The 13,431-nt window shown below is 42.7% G+C and overlaps 1 protein-coding gene across 3 annotated transcripts in view; it reads right to left on the reverse strand.

The window, feature by feature from the left end:
- FBXO21 (F-box protein 21) overlaps positions 1-13,431 on the reverse strand; it is a 59,469-nt gene that overhangs the window by 45,688 nt on the left and 350 nt on the right. For all 3 annotated transcript variants that reach the window (XM_019641587.1, XM_019641586.1, XM_019641585.1), the window contains exons 2-6: positions 12,478-12,613; positions 10,207-10,301; positions 3,963-4,084; positions 1,213-1,359; positions 781-917 (exon numbers count right to left, since the gene is read on the reverse strand). In XM_019641587.1, coding sequence (XP_019497132.1) covers positions 781-917; positions 1,213-1,359; positions 3,963-4,084; positions 10,207-10,301; positions 12,478-12,613 — 637 coding nt within the window. The remainder of the gene's footprint in view (positions 1-780; positions 918-1,212; positions 1,360-3,962; positions 4,085-10,206; positions 10,302-12,477; positions 12,614-13,431) is intronic.

Consider the following 13,431-nt stretch of genomic DNA (forward strand, 5'->3'; position numbering starts at 1 on the left):
ACAGTCCGTGGGCCAAATCTGGCCCACCACCTGTTTTTGTGCGGCCTGTGTAAGAAGAGTTTTAATGTTTAAAAAAAGTCAGAATACTATTTCGTAACACATGAAAGTTACATGAAATCTAAATTTCCATGTGTATACATCGTTTTATTGGAACACAGCCACGGTCATTTGTTTTTATCCTGTCTGTGCTTATCCCTTCCGGCTGCAATGGCAGAGCTGAGCAGTTAGGACAGAGAGCACATGGCCCTAATCGTTGACTGTCTGGCTCTTTACAGAGAAAGTTTGCAGATATGTGATTTAGGCATTCCTTCCAGAAACAATTTAAGGCCATTTCAAGGAATGTGTGTAAGATATGACAAAAGAAAATACAAGCAGCATATAGAGCAACAGAACTGGATATGAAAATGAAGCCAAACGGAGCCATAAAAAATAAACATCAATGACGTAGCTGGCCACAAATTTACTCCAGCCTTCCCACAGGCCAATGCAAAAAGAAAGACTCGATTAGTTTCATAGTTCAGTGTTCATAAGATACAAACTGACCAAACTGGGTCAGAGAAATACCTGTTTCTAATCAGGAATTTGTCTCAAGGGTTTTAAACAGAGGGCACTCGTGATGAAATAGATAAATCCACAGCAATATCTTTATACTAGAGGCAAAACGAGTTTCACCAGGCACTGAGAGATCAAAAAGATGTACTACTTGCCTTCAAAACCCGTATAACTTATCAGAGATGAGCTTAAAAATATATATATTATTTTTAATATACCCACGTTTACCTGGTGCATATATAAGTTTAGGGCATTATAGTAATCCATCCGGTTCCCCTTGAACTTCAGCTGGTCGTAAAGGACATAGTTCATGGCATCCAGCACCTGGCTCTGGAGTTCTATTTCCATTATCATGGAGGACTCACCTGAAACAGAGATCTACTCTGAGGACACAAGCACAGGTAAGGCTGTGACCAGTGTCCCCAACAACCCACAACATGTAGACACTGGCAGTGTTCCGACAATATTCATCATGTGTCACCAGTCCAGGGTGGGGAAGATAATATACATTTAAAGTCTTTTACATTATCCAGGTGAACATGTGGCTGTGTCATTAGTGGTTTTGGTGACATAATGGGAACACACTGCCGAGTGTCCTAATAGCCAACTACTCTAAGTTTCCTTTTGAAAACACGGCAGGATCCAAAAGCAATTCCACACCTGCCTTGAAGGCCAAGCTGGGGTGACGGCTGTTGATGCCCCGGAGGGTTTTGCACACGAGCTCCACGATGCTGTCGATCTGGGCGTGGATGTCTTTGAGGCTGATTTCCGAGAGAGGATTGCAGTATTGGTCGATATACACGGCACCTGAACAGGAACAAGAACTATGGAATCAATTCCTGGTTTTACCCTTTTCTTATTAGTTTTTCATTTACCCCAGGCGCCTGGGGCCACAGCTCTTTACAACATCCCACCAGCTAAGCTTCATGTCTTGGATGTCAGGCCTGGCTGTTAAGACACTGAAAAGGAGCAAGAAACATTCTCACAACAAAGGCTCTTACACGTCAGTGTTTTTTTAAATAAACCAAATCTCTCTCAGAGGTCATGGACTCAAAAAACCTGATGATATGTGGCATATTTCGATATTCTATTACAAAGAGAAGTAAAGGCTACAAAGGAGATCTTTTCAAGCTACTTCTTTCTCTCTCCCTCTCTAGTTCTTTTATAGTTTGAAACCCAACAACTCTGAAAACTTAATGTTATAAGACAGTTCTTCAACTTAAAAAAATAGTTGAAAGCCCTCAATGAAAGATGTGCTATTTCAACAACAAATTCTCTCTCTCAAAGGAGAGCCAATAAACGGCCTTTGGAGATAACTGTGTTTTATGTAGCCTTTGGAGATAACCGTGTGTTACATAAACAGTTACACTCAAGGACCCTGCAGCTAAAATGCTGACAAAGTACACTGGAGACATTGTCTCTTGAAAATCCCCTCTTCACTGCCTTAGGTAACTTTTTAACCAGAGACTGAAGGACTCACTTTATCATTTGGCTATAGGACATTTCACTTGGGAAGCTCAAACAGTCTCAAACCCACTCAGAATCTTGACCCCCTACCCACACCCCAAGGAGCTGAAAGCAGTTGAATGGGGGTCAAAAGACCTGGAACCCAGTCCCAGTTTTGCCACCAGCCAGGGATGGGCTCCTGGGCCTCCTGGGAAGGAATTCATGTGCCACTTCAAAGTCCGTTCCATCCTAAGGCTATATGATTCCCAGACTTTGTCAGTGGCATCAGATCACTTACATCAAGTCACCAAGGATCAAAACCCTGGAGCCTACTTCATTTACTGAACTACTTAACACACTAAGCAGGGGGCATTTAAATGTATAGACATAGATGCAAATCTGCCGTCACCGGTCCACAATGTGTTAAAAACCTGCAGTGGCTATCCAATACCTACAACACTGATTTGGATGGGTTACTTGACAATGATAATATTATTTTATATTTGAAAGATGAAAAAGTAGTTATCATTTTCATAAATAAGCTATGGAAAATAAAGCTTGTCCAATTATTCTTGACTGTGGAATAAACAAGGTAGGATGACTCTCAATTCCAGCATGCATATGAGAAGATTCCGGGATGGTGAGGATATTTTAATGAACTGCAACAGATTTTTCGTTTTGTTTAGGATGATGTAAGACGTTGGTACAAAGGACTCTGCACCAGGCATTGTGGAGTATACGGTGATCATACATAAGGACAAGAAACACAAGAAAATCAGTGTCTAGTGGGAGAAACGACTTGTACACACAATGTAATAGAAATGACGCAATACAGTTTAGCAGTCAATGCTACTAAGAGTTCTGAGGTGAGTAAAATCGGCAAGTGTTGCAGCAGCCAGAGAAACTCAACGCAAGTGAAACCTGACTGAACATGGGCAAGTAGGACTTAAGAGGAAATTCGAAGGAAAAGCGAGACCTTGAAGGAGGATGTGAAGCCAGATGTGTCTGCAGGGAGCCAGGGAAGACAACGACCTGGCTGGCACAAACGGGACATTTTGGAGGGTCATGGGCAAAGGCTTGGAGTTCAGGGGAAGGACTAAATTACGGACAGCACTGAAAAGCAGACAGAAATTTAATAAAAAACAGGCAATCAGCTGGCTACAAGGCATGGGGAAAAGGCTGGGTTTCATGCTGGACTGGCACTGGTACTTGGGTGAGTGGAGTTTAGGAGCGGGTGATGCTCAGGACAGCAAGTATTACTTAGAAAGCTGCTGCTGGGAGAGGCGTGAGAGCCTGCACCAGGATAGGAAGGGCACGGAGCCAGGACTGCGAGAAGCACTGGAAAGGAAAACATGAACCAGGTAAACCTCTGGGAGCAGGAAATGGATGTATTTCACAACCATAAGTTATGGGGATATCGGTGTGATATGCTAGGAATTTAAGATCGTTTTTCAAAAATCAAGTCACATTTTATTCTGGTTCAACTTAGTAGGAACACAAAGTGATCCCTTCATCACGTCTCTTCACTTGACTTCTTGCTCCTCACTTCTCATCAGGGACAGGCAGACTCACTGATGCGCAAGAGCATTTCGTCCTCATCAGAAACTCTCACCGGAGGTTAAGGGATTTGCTCAAGGTCACATGGAGACAAAACTGGACAAATGTATTTCTGATTTGGAAACGATGCTTCAAAGCTTAGAAAAACAGGGAATTCATCGCATTAGCGAAAATATCAGCCTCAAGCTTTGAACTGGTGGAGCATCTTTAGAAAACAGTCTCTTTAGCTGACAGCTAACGATTCTGACAGAATTTCAGCTCTGAATGGCCAGGCCCTATAATCCCACCTCCAGAAGACCACGCGGCACACTTTCCTTTCCCACTGCTTGATCATCAGGGAGCGTTTCCACGCCTGCTCTTAAGAACAACTTAGCTGCTTATCGAAACACCGTTATTTAAAGTCTCACCTTCAAGATACGATTCATAGTCATCAGAATGCTGAAGAAAAGCCTTGAGATTATTTAAAATTTTCTGCTGCCGTAGGTAGTAAAGAATTTTTTTTGCGTAGTACTTCCAAGTCAAAGCTTTTCTGGATAAAAAACAAAATGAAACAATTAAGTCAATAAAATTAAGATACTGAAACTTTCAGTGATCAATTTCTCACTTCACGCTAATCATACCACGTGAAGAGTCTCTACTTACCGAGACAAACATAACTGGTTTGCGATCACAGAGTGTTTATTATCATGGAAGCAGACACCACAATTTGGGACTTTGCATTTGTAATATAACAGTAAATTAGTCGTGCGGAAATTCAAGAAACAGTTATCTGTCTGGCTTCAGATTTACCAAAAGGGAAATCTGAAAAGTCAGGGGAACTGGGGGAGTCTCAGGAGAAAGGAGTGAGGTGTCTGGAATCCTCTGCTGGCCCCTCCATAGTTGGCTGAGGGAACTCAGTCCCTGGGCTGCAGCGTTTTTTCCTATGCTCACCGCCACCGTGATGTCATCCTGTCTCATGGTTTCAAATACTATTATCCACACCAACAACCCCCCATTTATTCTTCAGAACAGATTTCTCCTCTACATTCTAGACCTACATATCCAACTGCTAGGCCACATCGCCACTTGGGGATCCGGTGAGCACCTGGGTGCCCTTCCCCTCCTGGAGTCGTACTCATGTCAGACAAAGGTAACTCCATCATTCCAGTTAGACCCCAAAACGTAGAGTCATCTTTGACTCCTGGCTTTCGCTCATAAGCCGCCTTCAATCCATCCACCAATGTTCTAGCAGGAAACATGAACACCTCTCACTAACTCACCTAAGCCTCCATCGTCTTTTGTCTGTATCATAGCAACATCCTCCTCACTGAGTTTCCTGCTTCAAACCTTGCCCCTCACCATCTACGCTCAGTACAGCAGCCAGAGTGCTCCAGTTAAATCGTAGCACAGAAACTCTGCCGCAATTCTTCAATGTTCTCCACCTTGCTCAAAGTAAAAGCCCAAGTCCTAACGACGATGTAAAAGGTCCCTTAAACACTCGCCCTTTTTCCTCTCTGACCTCAATTCCTACTACTCCCACCCTCGGGCCAGCCACCGGACACACTGGCGTCCCTGCTGTTCTTTCATCATGCCTGGCTGGTGCGCACCTTAGGGCACGGCACTCTCCGTTCCTTCTGCCTGCAACACTCTTTCCCTGGAGATCTGCAATCTGTGTCCTTATCTCCTTCTAAGCTTATGATTCAAACGTCCCTTTGAGTCAGGCCTTTGCCCACCACCCTATTTAAAAGTGTACCCCCCACTCCCTCAGCTGTTCCCGATTAGGATTTCTCTATAGCATTTCTCATTTTCTAATGTAATAAATGTCTTACTTTATTTAGTGCCTGTCTTCCCCCATGGAGTGTAAGCTCCATGAACGTAGGGTTTTGTGTGTTCACTGTGGTCTCCCCAGTGCCTAGAATAGTGTCTGGCACAGAGGAGACTCTCAATACAGACTTGCTGAGTAAATGCAATTCTTCGCCAGATCCCCCAAATATGCACAGGAATTGCGGAAAGTGGGAGGGAGAGTGTTGCACGTATCTGCCTGACTTCATAAAGAAACAAAGACTCTCAAGCTTCAAGTAGCAAACGAAAATCAGCAGAGCCAGGTTTTCTCAGCTTTTTAACCTTCGAGTTGAACAATGTTATCAATTTATAAAACCACTTGAAACAAATGAGTAGCTTAATAAATTATTATAAAGCCAACAGCCTGGACCCCATCGCTCAGGCCAAGAAACAGAGTTCTGCAGACACCCCAGAAGCACTGCATGGGCGCCCTCCTCCCACCTATAATAATCAGTCTATACCTCATGGTCATCACTACCTGGCTTTTCTCTAGTTTTCACCAAATCTGCATCACTAAACACCTGTCTCTTTCAATGCTGTTTAAGTCTCTCAAGCTACAGGATTCACCTCCATCTTTTTCCCCCTGGCATTCTATTTGGTGAAGAAACCTGGTCACCTGACCCGTAGTTTCCTAGTGTCTGGAATTTGTGGATTGTATCATGTTTAACAGGTTCCTCTGTCTTCTGAATTTTCTGTAAAATGTATGCAGAGGCTTGATCAGATTCAGATGTCATTTATTTGGTGAGACCGCTTCATAGTTGGTAGTGGGTTCTTTAATCGGGAGGCAATCTTGCCTTGTTTCTTTTTGTGATGTCAGCAGTCACTGCTACTCAATGCCTGGGTCCATGAATTCATTAGAGATTACAAAGGAATGGTATTCTCATTCAACCAGCGCTTCTTCATTGATTAGCTAGAATACTTCTATAAAGAATAATTTTTCCTTATCTATTGCTCGGTCCTCCAATGGCATAATATATTAGAAAGGCAGGATAAATGCTCATTTCGTTCATTCATCATTTTTCAGAGTAAAATTTTGGGTTATTATCCTCCAAAGGTGGCCAAGTAGTTAAGTATTATTATGAACTCATGGAGCTAAGCGTATTTGATTATTTCCATCCATTCTGAACAGTTACTATCCACACTTACGCTCCCCTTGTCACATTTTGGGCCAGTAGAGGTCTCTTCATGTTGGCCCCTAACACTTCTGACATGAAGTGTTGTTACTTTTCTTGCTATCTGTTTCCAGGCTTCCAAGATGCTCCCAGCTCATCTTTCACATTTCCTATATTGGACTTAGAATCAGCCACTTTTCCAAAAACTTGGGCTTCTCTAATGGGAAATGGTATACCAAGACCACAATCTAGTGTTAGTGATGATCCTTCTATTAGGTTGGTGATTGTTTGACCTGTTCAGTGGGCAGACATAGTAAATATAGTGTATGTATGCTATTATATATATATATATATGTATATACACACACACACACACACACACACACACACACACACACACACACACACACACACACACACACACACACACACACACACACACACACATATATATTTTTTAAAGATTTTTATTGGGGAATTGGGGGAAGGGGAACAGACAAGTTGCTGTCCTTTTGTTCTTCAGTCTAGTTGTGGAGGACGTTGCTTCACTGGCCCAAGTTGGCACCATCACTGCGCTCTTCCCAGGCAAGGCACATCAGTCGCCGGCTTCTGGAGGGCAGCTCACTGCGGCTGCTGGCCGCTCACGCTGGCTGCTGGCTACATACAGTAGCCCATGGCAACCCACTGCAGCAGAGGCTGCAACATACGCCGTCGCCGATGACTCACGGCAGCCCAGCTCCAGGTTGAGCTGTTGTTCAGCATCTTAGCTGTGGAGGGCAGTGTCACTGGCCCTCATATGTGGGATCTGAACCTGGGCCCTCTGGCGTCCCAAGCCAGCAACTTAACCAACGTGCCAGTCGGACGGCGCTGCTATTATATTTTTTAAATAGCAGACATACACTATACTTATATTTAAATACATTAATAAATATAGTAAACATATTTAAGTGTATTTAAGTATAAGTATATTTAAATATATTTATATTTATACATATATTTAAATATATGACAGCTCACGAGTTGATACTGAAATTTCTAATTCAAATTCAGAACTTAACAGTTTTTACTTTCTTCTATCTTCTATCTGTATCTTTTTTTCTTCCAGAAGAACCCCGCTTCTCCAGTTATATAATTCCAGTTGACCCTTGAACAAGGGGATTAAGGGTACCCACCCCGTCAGCAGTCAAAAATCCGCATATAACTAGTTGGCCCTCCACATACGCGGATTCCCAAATGCCTGTTGACCCTTGGACCACACAGGTTTGAACTGCAAAGGTCAAATAAAAACAATCGGCCTATCAAGTGGACCTGCACAGTTCAAACCCAAGTTGTTCAAGGGTCAACTGTACTCATTTGCTTTATTCCACCCACCCCCTCTCTCCAAAACACACCAGCCTCAGAATAACAAGACCAATATTCTCACCACCTTGATGACTACTGAAAAGTTAAATATTCTCTGCTCGTTTTTTTTTTTAAACAACTGTATTACATCTACATTGTCAGGGCTTATAGCTACTACCTACAATACTTTCTACCCTACTAACTGTCATTTGCTTTTGATTCTACAAGTAAACACATATTTAATGCTCACCACTAGTTCTTATGTTTTATGTCTATTTGGTTGTTTAAAGCTCATATTCTAGCGCATTTCTCAGGATGGGCTCAAAAGTCCCAAGTTCTTGCAAGCGGGAAAGTCTGTCTGCAGCCTTTGTACTTGGTAGTCAGTTTGGCTGGATATAAAAATCCTTGGCTGACATTTTTGATCCTTGAGTATCCTAAATATGTTACTCTTTTTTCCTTTGGCACAGAGCACTGCTGTTGAAAAGTCTGATGATATTCTATTGTCTTTCCCTTATAAGTGACTTTTTTTTTTTTTGGTTGGGTGCCCAAGGAACTTTTCTGTCTTTAAAATCCAGTAGTTTAACCAAAATATGTCTCAGCGTTGGTCATTCTGGGCCAATTTTATAAGGTACTATGTACCCTTTTAATATGTTGTTTCAAATCTTTATTGCAGAATGTACTCTCTTTGAAGGCTACATAGAGAACACCATAAATGCACATTGTTTTCTATAAATATCCAGGGACTGGGGCTTTACAGAAACTACCTTTCTTACTTCCTAAGCTTTCCATATCCAAACAACAAGCATTTGCCAGGAATGAAGACAAATAGGGTCCTTCATGAAAACTGGCATCCAAAATATTTTCAAATGTGAGAATATCCTTTGTTATTTAAAAATGACCCTGGGCCGGCCGAGTGGCGCGATGGTTAAGAGCTGGCTTGGGATGCCAGAGGGCCCCGGTTCGGATCCCACGTGTGAGGGCCAGTGACACTGCCCTCTACAGCTAAGATGCTGAACAACAGCTCAACCTGGAGCTGGGCTGTCGTGAGTCACCTGCGACGGCGTAGGCTGCAGCCCCTGTGGCAATGGGTTGCCATGGGCTACCGTGTGTAGCCAGCAGCCAGCGTGAGCGGCCAGCAGCTGCAGTGAGCGGCCGTCCAGAAGCCGGCGACTGATCTGCCTCGCCTGGGAGGAGCGCAATGATGGTGCCAACTTGGGCCAGTGAAGCGACGTCCTCCACAACTAGACTGAGGAGCAAAAGGACAGCAACTTGTCTGTTCCCCTTCCCCCAGTTCCCCAGCGCTGTTCCCATCCCCGCAATTCCCCAATAAAAATCTTTAAAAAAAATAATTTAAAAAAAACAAAAAACAATAAACTCAGTATGTATATTACATTTATGTATTTTAAAATATGTGTACATATATATATATATAAAAAAGACAGGTCAGCTTTTATTTTTAAGGCTGCACAATACTGTTAGATCATACTCTAATTCATTTATAGATAAACCAAAATAGAAACAGAAAAATGACCTCTGCATCTGAAATCATCCAAGGCCTAGAACAGTGACACATCTTACCTCTCCCTTGCAGTTGTTCCACTGATAGGTAAGTGTCACTCCTAAACTGCCTAAAAAACATGAAAAATACCTCATGCCTTGTTTGTCAGCTATCTCCCAATGACTTCCCTTAAGGAAGATCCTAAACTAACATTCTTATCTTCCATCACTAGTCAAGTTTCCAGAACTTTCAAAGCAGATCTTTCTCATTGGTATGTTAGGCTGGAAGCAAGTCATCTTTTAGGCAAACTAGAAATTAACCCTCACAAGCAGATAATGAGTCATAAAAATTTTTAAACAACCAAGAGATAATGGATTCTTCTTGATCAGGAGAGATTAAAAAATGGCTCAACCAAATACCTATAATGTTCATGGCCAAAGTAAGATTATTTCATCCCCAAATTCAGAAATTGTAGAAAATCATCCATTAAATTAAGACATGCCTAAGAAATTAATTTTTAAAACAGTTAATGCATGACAGGCAAATTTGGTGATGGTAGGCGGAGAGGTGATAATAAAGGAAGGATAATTTATATTATTTAAATGACATAACAGACACAAGGGCCCAAAGCACAGTATTTGACCCACAGTAGGACTAAATACTCATTCTCTTTTTTTTCCAGAATAATTTTTGCATGTTTTCTTTAAATATCATTTGTCTCAGTATACAGAATTTTTATAAAATGTAACTGTAGCAACACATGAAATATTTGGAAACACATGTCCCATGGTTCAGCCACATACAAATGACAGTGATTAATTCTGGGCTTATTAAAACAAATGAACAAACAAACCAAAAAAAATCCCTGCTATGGCTTACCTTCCTTCCATGTTTAGGATACACACCAGTTCATCCTCAAAAAATATCTCGGGTCCCTCAAGATTCTCAATGTCACTAAAACCATTACAAGGGACCTATGAAGAAGACATATACAAAGAGGCCTCAGTAACGAGTGATAATGTCGTTGTCACTCTCATATACAAATGTGAGTTGTAAAGAAAGATGGTCATTTTCATGGAAGTGGTTAACAGCTATCCTATATTATCTTACACCACCTACCATGGGTGGAAGGTAACATGCAAAGTAACAATTTGTTTAGATCTTGTTGTTAGTTGTAAATTAATTATACTTTCATCGGCTGAAATTTCTGAAACTGGTAACTCAAGAATTCTAATGTGAAGAAAAACAGCTCTGACACAAGAACTAAAGATACAAAATTTCCAAATTCCCAATAACTATTTCATGCAGGCTATGTTTACTCAAGGAGAGAATGGCTAGCGAGAGAGAAGTCTTCTAGTGCTTTGGGCAACTCAGCCCACTGGGCATGTTTTCTTCTCTATAAATTGAGGTGGCGGTACCAATGAGCTTTAAGATCCCCTCAGTTTAACTCTCCATCGGGCGCAACTGATCTCACAGAGTCACTGCACATGAAGATGCCACTATGAAATACGACTTTACTGTACTAAGTCACAAACACGACTGGCGACAGGTTACAGTAGAGGGGGAAGATACGGAAGTGATGAGTCACGAAACTTAACTGTTAGATATTTGAAAATTTGTGTGCAAAGAATCTGTGAGATCAGTTGCACCCGACGGAGGATTAAAATTCTATTACTTCTCCCACTTTTCTTTTTGAAGGTAGCCAGGGAATTTCATATTAACCTATGTGCATGCATGCAGAGAACACAGGAATACAGGGGTCCTGAGCCAAAGTAATCACCCACCCACAGATCAATCTTAAGTGTACTCCTGCTTTGTTCAAAGTACTTGACATACTTCTAATTAAGCAGTGGTACCAGGAAAGAGGGAGCTAAGGAAAAAAAACATAACAATTCATCATTATTAGACAAAGGCACAGGCTGTTAAAAATGCATACAAAACCAGCTGGACTAGAAGTAGAGGCTGCAAACTAGTAGCCCATGACCAAGTCTATCAAACACATCAGCACCCAAATATATGTGTGTGCAAACACGTTTAAACCAGTTATTTAACATCTGTGATTATGCATGCTTTGAGCCAGGGCATGGCTTTCTCAAGAAAAACATAAACTTTTTCCATTCTAATATTAACAAACATTTATTTATAGAGATGGATTGCACTAAGGAATATCTAGTTTTATTCTCCACAGAAGAATACATTCAAATTTATCCAAAGTTCAAAATTTGAACTTTCCCTTTCAAAGCTTGAAAAGCTTTGAAAATATTTCAAATGTATGCACTCCATTAAGTAAGAGTAGTTAAAATCAGAAAATAGGAGTTAATCTTCAGTAAACCAGGAGGGTAAAATAAGTCAGACTGGCTGTATTTCTAACCCCCCTCCCTCGCAAATCAAAAATAAATTTAAAATATCAGTGTGGACTATTTTCCAGAGTTACAAAAAAGTTAAGAATCAGGACCTGATACAGACTCTTCTGTGACTGCTTTGTGTAAGAAAAAACAAAACCATGCAGTGCAGCAATATTTAAAAAAACAACAACTTTTCAGGGGTAATGAAAGCAAGACAATTTAATCAAGGGAGCAATAATTCTGATTTACAGATCGCTTTTAATCCTGTTAGCTTAACAAATAATTCAGTTCACAACTGGTTAGAACCTGCAAAGCCAGAGAGAGGAGAGAACCCTCTTAATTTCATCAAGCCTTCTGGGAAAACAACTGGGTGAGATTTGTAGTGTTCAATCATCAAGGATCCCCTAAATCAAGCGGAGGCTGCAAAAAAAAATAAATAAAAGGCCAGCCCCCTTGCAGAGAAATAACGCTGAAGAGAAATAATCCCTCTACATTGTGTTCCAGATCCCTCCCTCCTTTTTCCACCCCCATTCTCTCTCTGGCTTTAGAAAAAGTAAAGCTGGCAGGGACAAACGGCTTCATGTTGTTGGATGGGAGGAAAAGGACACAATGACTCTTGCAGCCATCTAAGTGAGTAAGGGATTGTGAGAGCCACGGAAAAGGGAGATATCAAAAAAAGCTGGATGAGCTAATGCCTCCAGACACAGACACACACACACACACACACACACACACACAGACACACACACACACACACACACCACGACCAGGCGAAAGCTTAAGAGCTACATGGACAGATCCTTACATGCTCTGAAAAGAACCTCTTGGAGAACGAGGCTACAATCTTCCGGGCTTCTAACCCAGCTTTTTGCCGAACTTTATACTCCTCCAGCCAATTGACGTAGTCGGTGGGGCTGTAGTGTTTCATAAGGGAAGGCCACCTAGAAGGAGGAAAAAACACCCCCTCAGCGTAACACAGATTCAAAGGCAGGCAGGCAGGCAGGCAGACACGACTCAAAGGCAGCTTTGGAAAACAGGGAAAGCAGTATGGTTTTGTGGTCAAGGGGCCCCTGGTGATGGACCTAGTTCAAATCTCCACCCAGTACCCACTCGCGCTCAAGGTGTGACCTTGGCAGAGCAATATGAACGCTGTGTCTCCACTCCCCATCTACAAAATGGGGACAACTGTAGCAAGAAGAATAGGGATGACAATGACAGTTAACGTTGACTGCGCGCCTCCTAAGAGCTGGGTCCTCTGGAAAAGGCTCCCTACACATCTCATTTAATAATAAGCACAGTCAAAGGTAGGTCCAATGCTCAGCAAAGTCGGTGAAGGAGGCTCCAAAAAGGGAAGCCTAGCCCCCCCCCCTCCCCCAAGGTCATACGGCGAGCATGCCAGGGCCAGGTTTTTATCCCCGGGTCCACCCCGAAATCTGTGCTCTGGGCCGACATCCAGGGGATGCTGCGCCCGCTTTCCTCTACGGGCTGTTAGGATCGCTGCATCGCCAGGTCCATGTAAACACTCGAGCACCGTGTCGGGCACAAAAGGAAGCGCGCAGCACGGATGAGCTGGGATCCTACCGTCGTCATCCGTTACGGAGGGCCCGGCGGCCGGGCGCGTTCGCGATGCGCAATTTGGGCACCGGAGGGTCCGCGCGGCATGGACCCGAGGGGCCGGCGGCCTGGAGGCCTTTGTCTGTCGGTCCACGGGAAGGGGTCCGGGGGTGGCATCCGGGGTGGGGTCCGCGCGCGCGCGGGG

The sequence above is a fragment of the Hipposideros armiger genome, unplaced genomic scaffold (assembly GCF_001890085.2).
Source record: "Hipposideros armiger isolate ML-2016 unplaced genomic scaffold, ASM189008v1 scaffold_62, whole genome shotgun sequence".
NCBI lineage: Eukaryota > Metazoa > Chordata > Mammalia > Chiroptera > Hipposideridae > Hipposideros > Hipposideros armiger.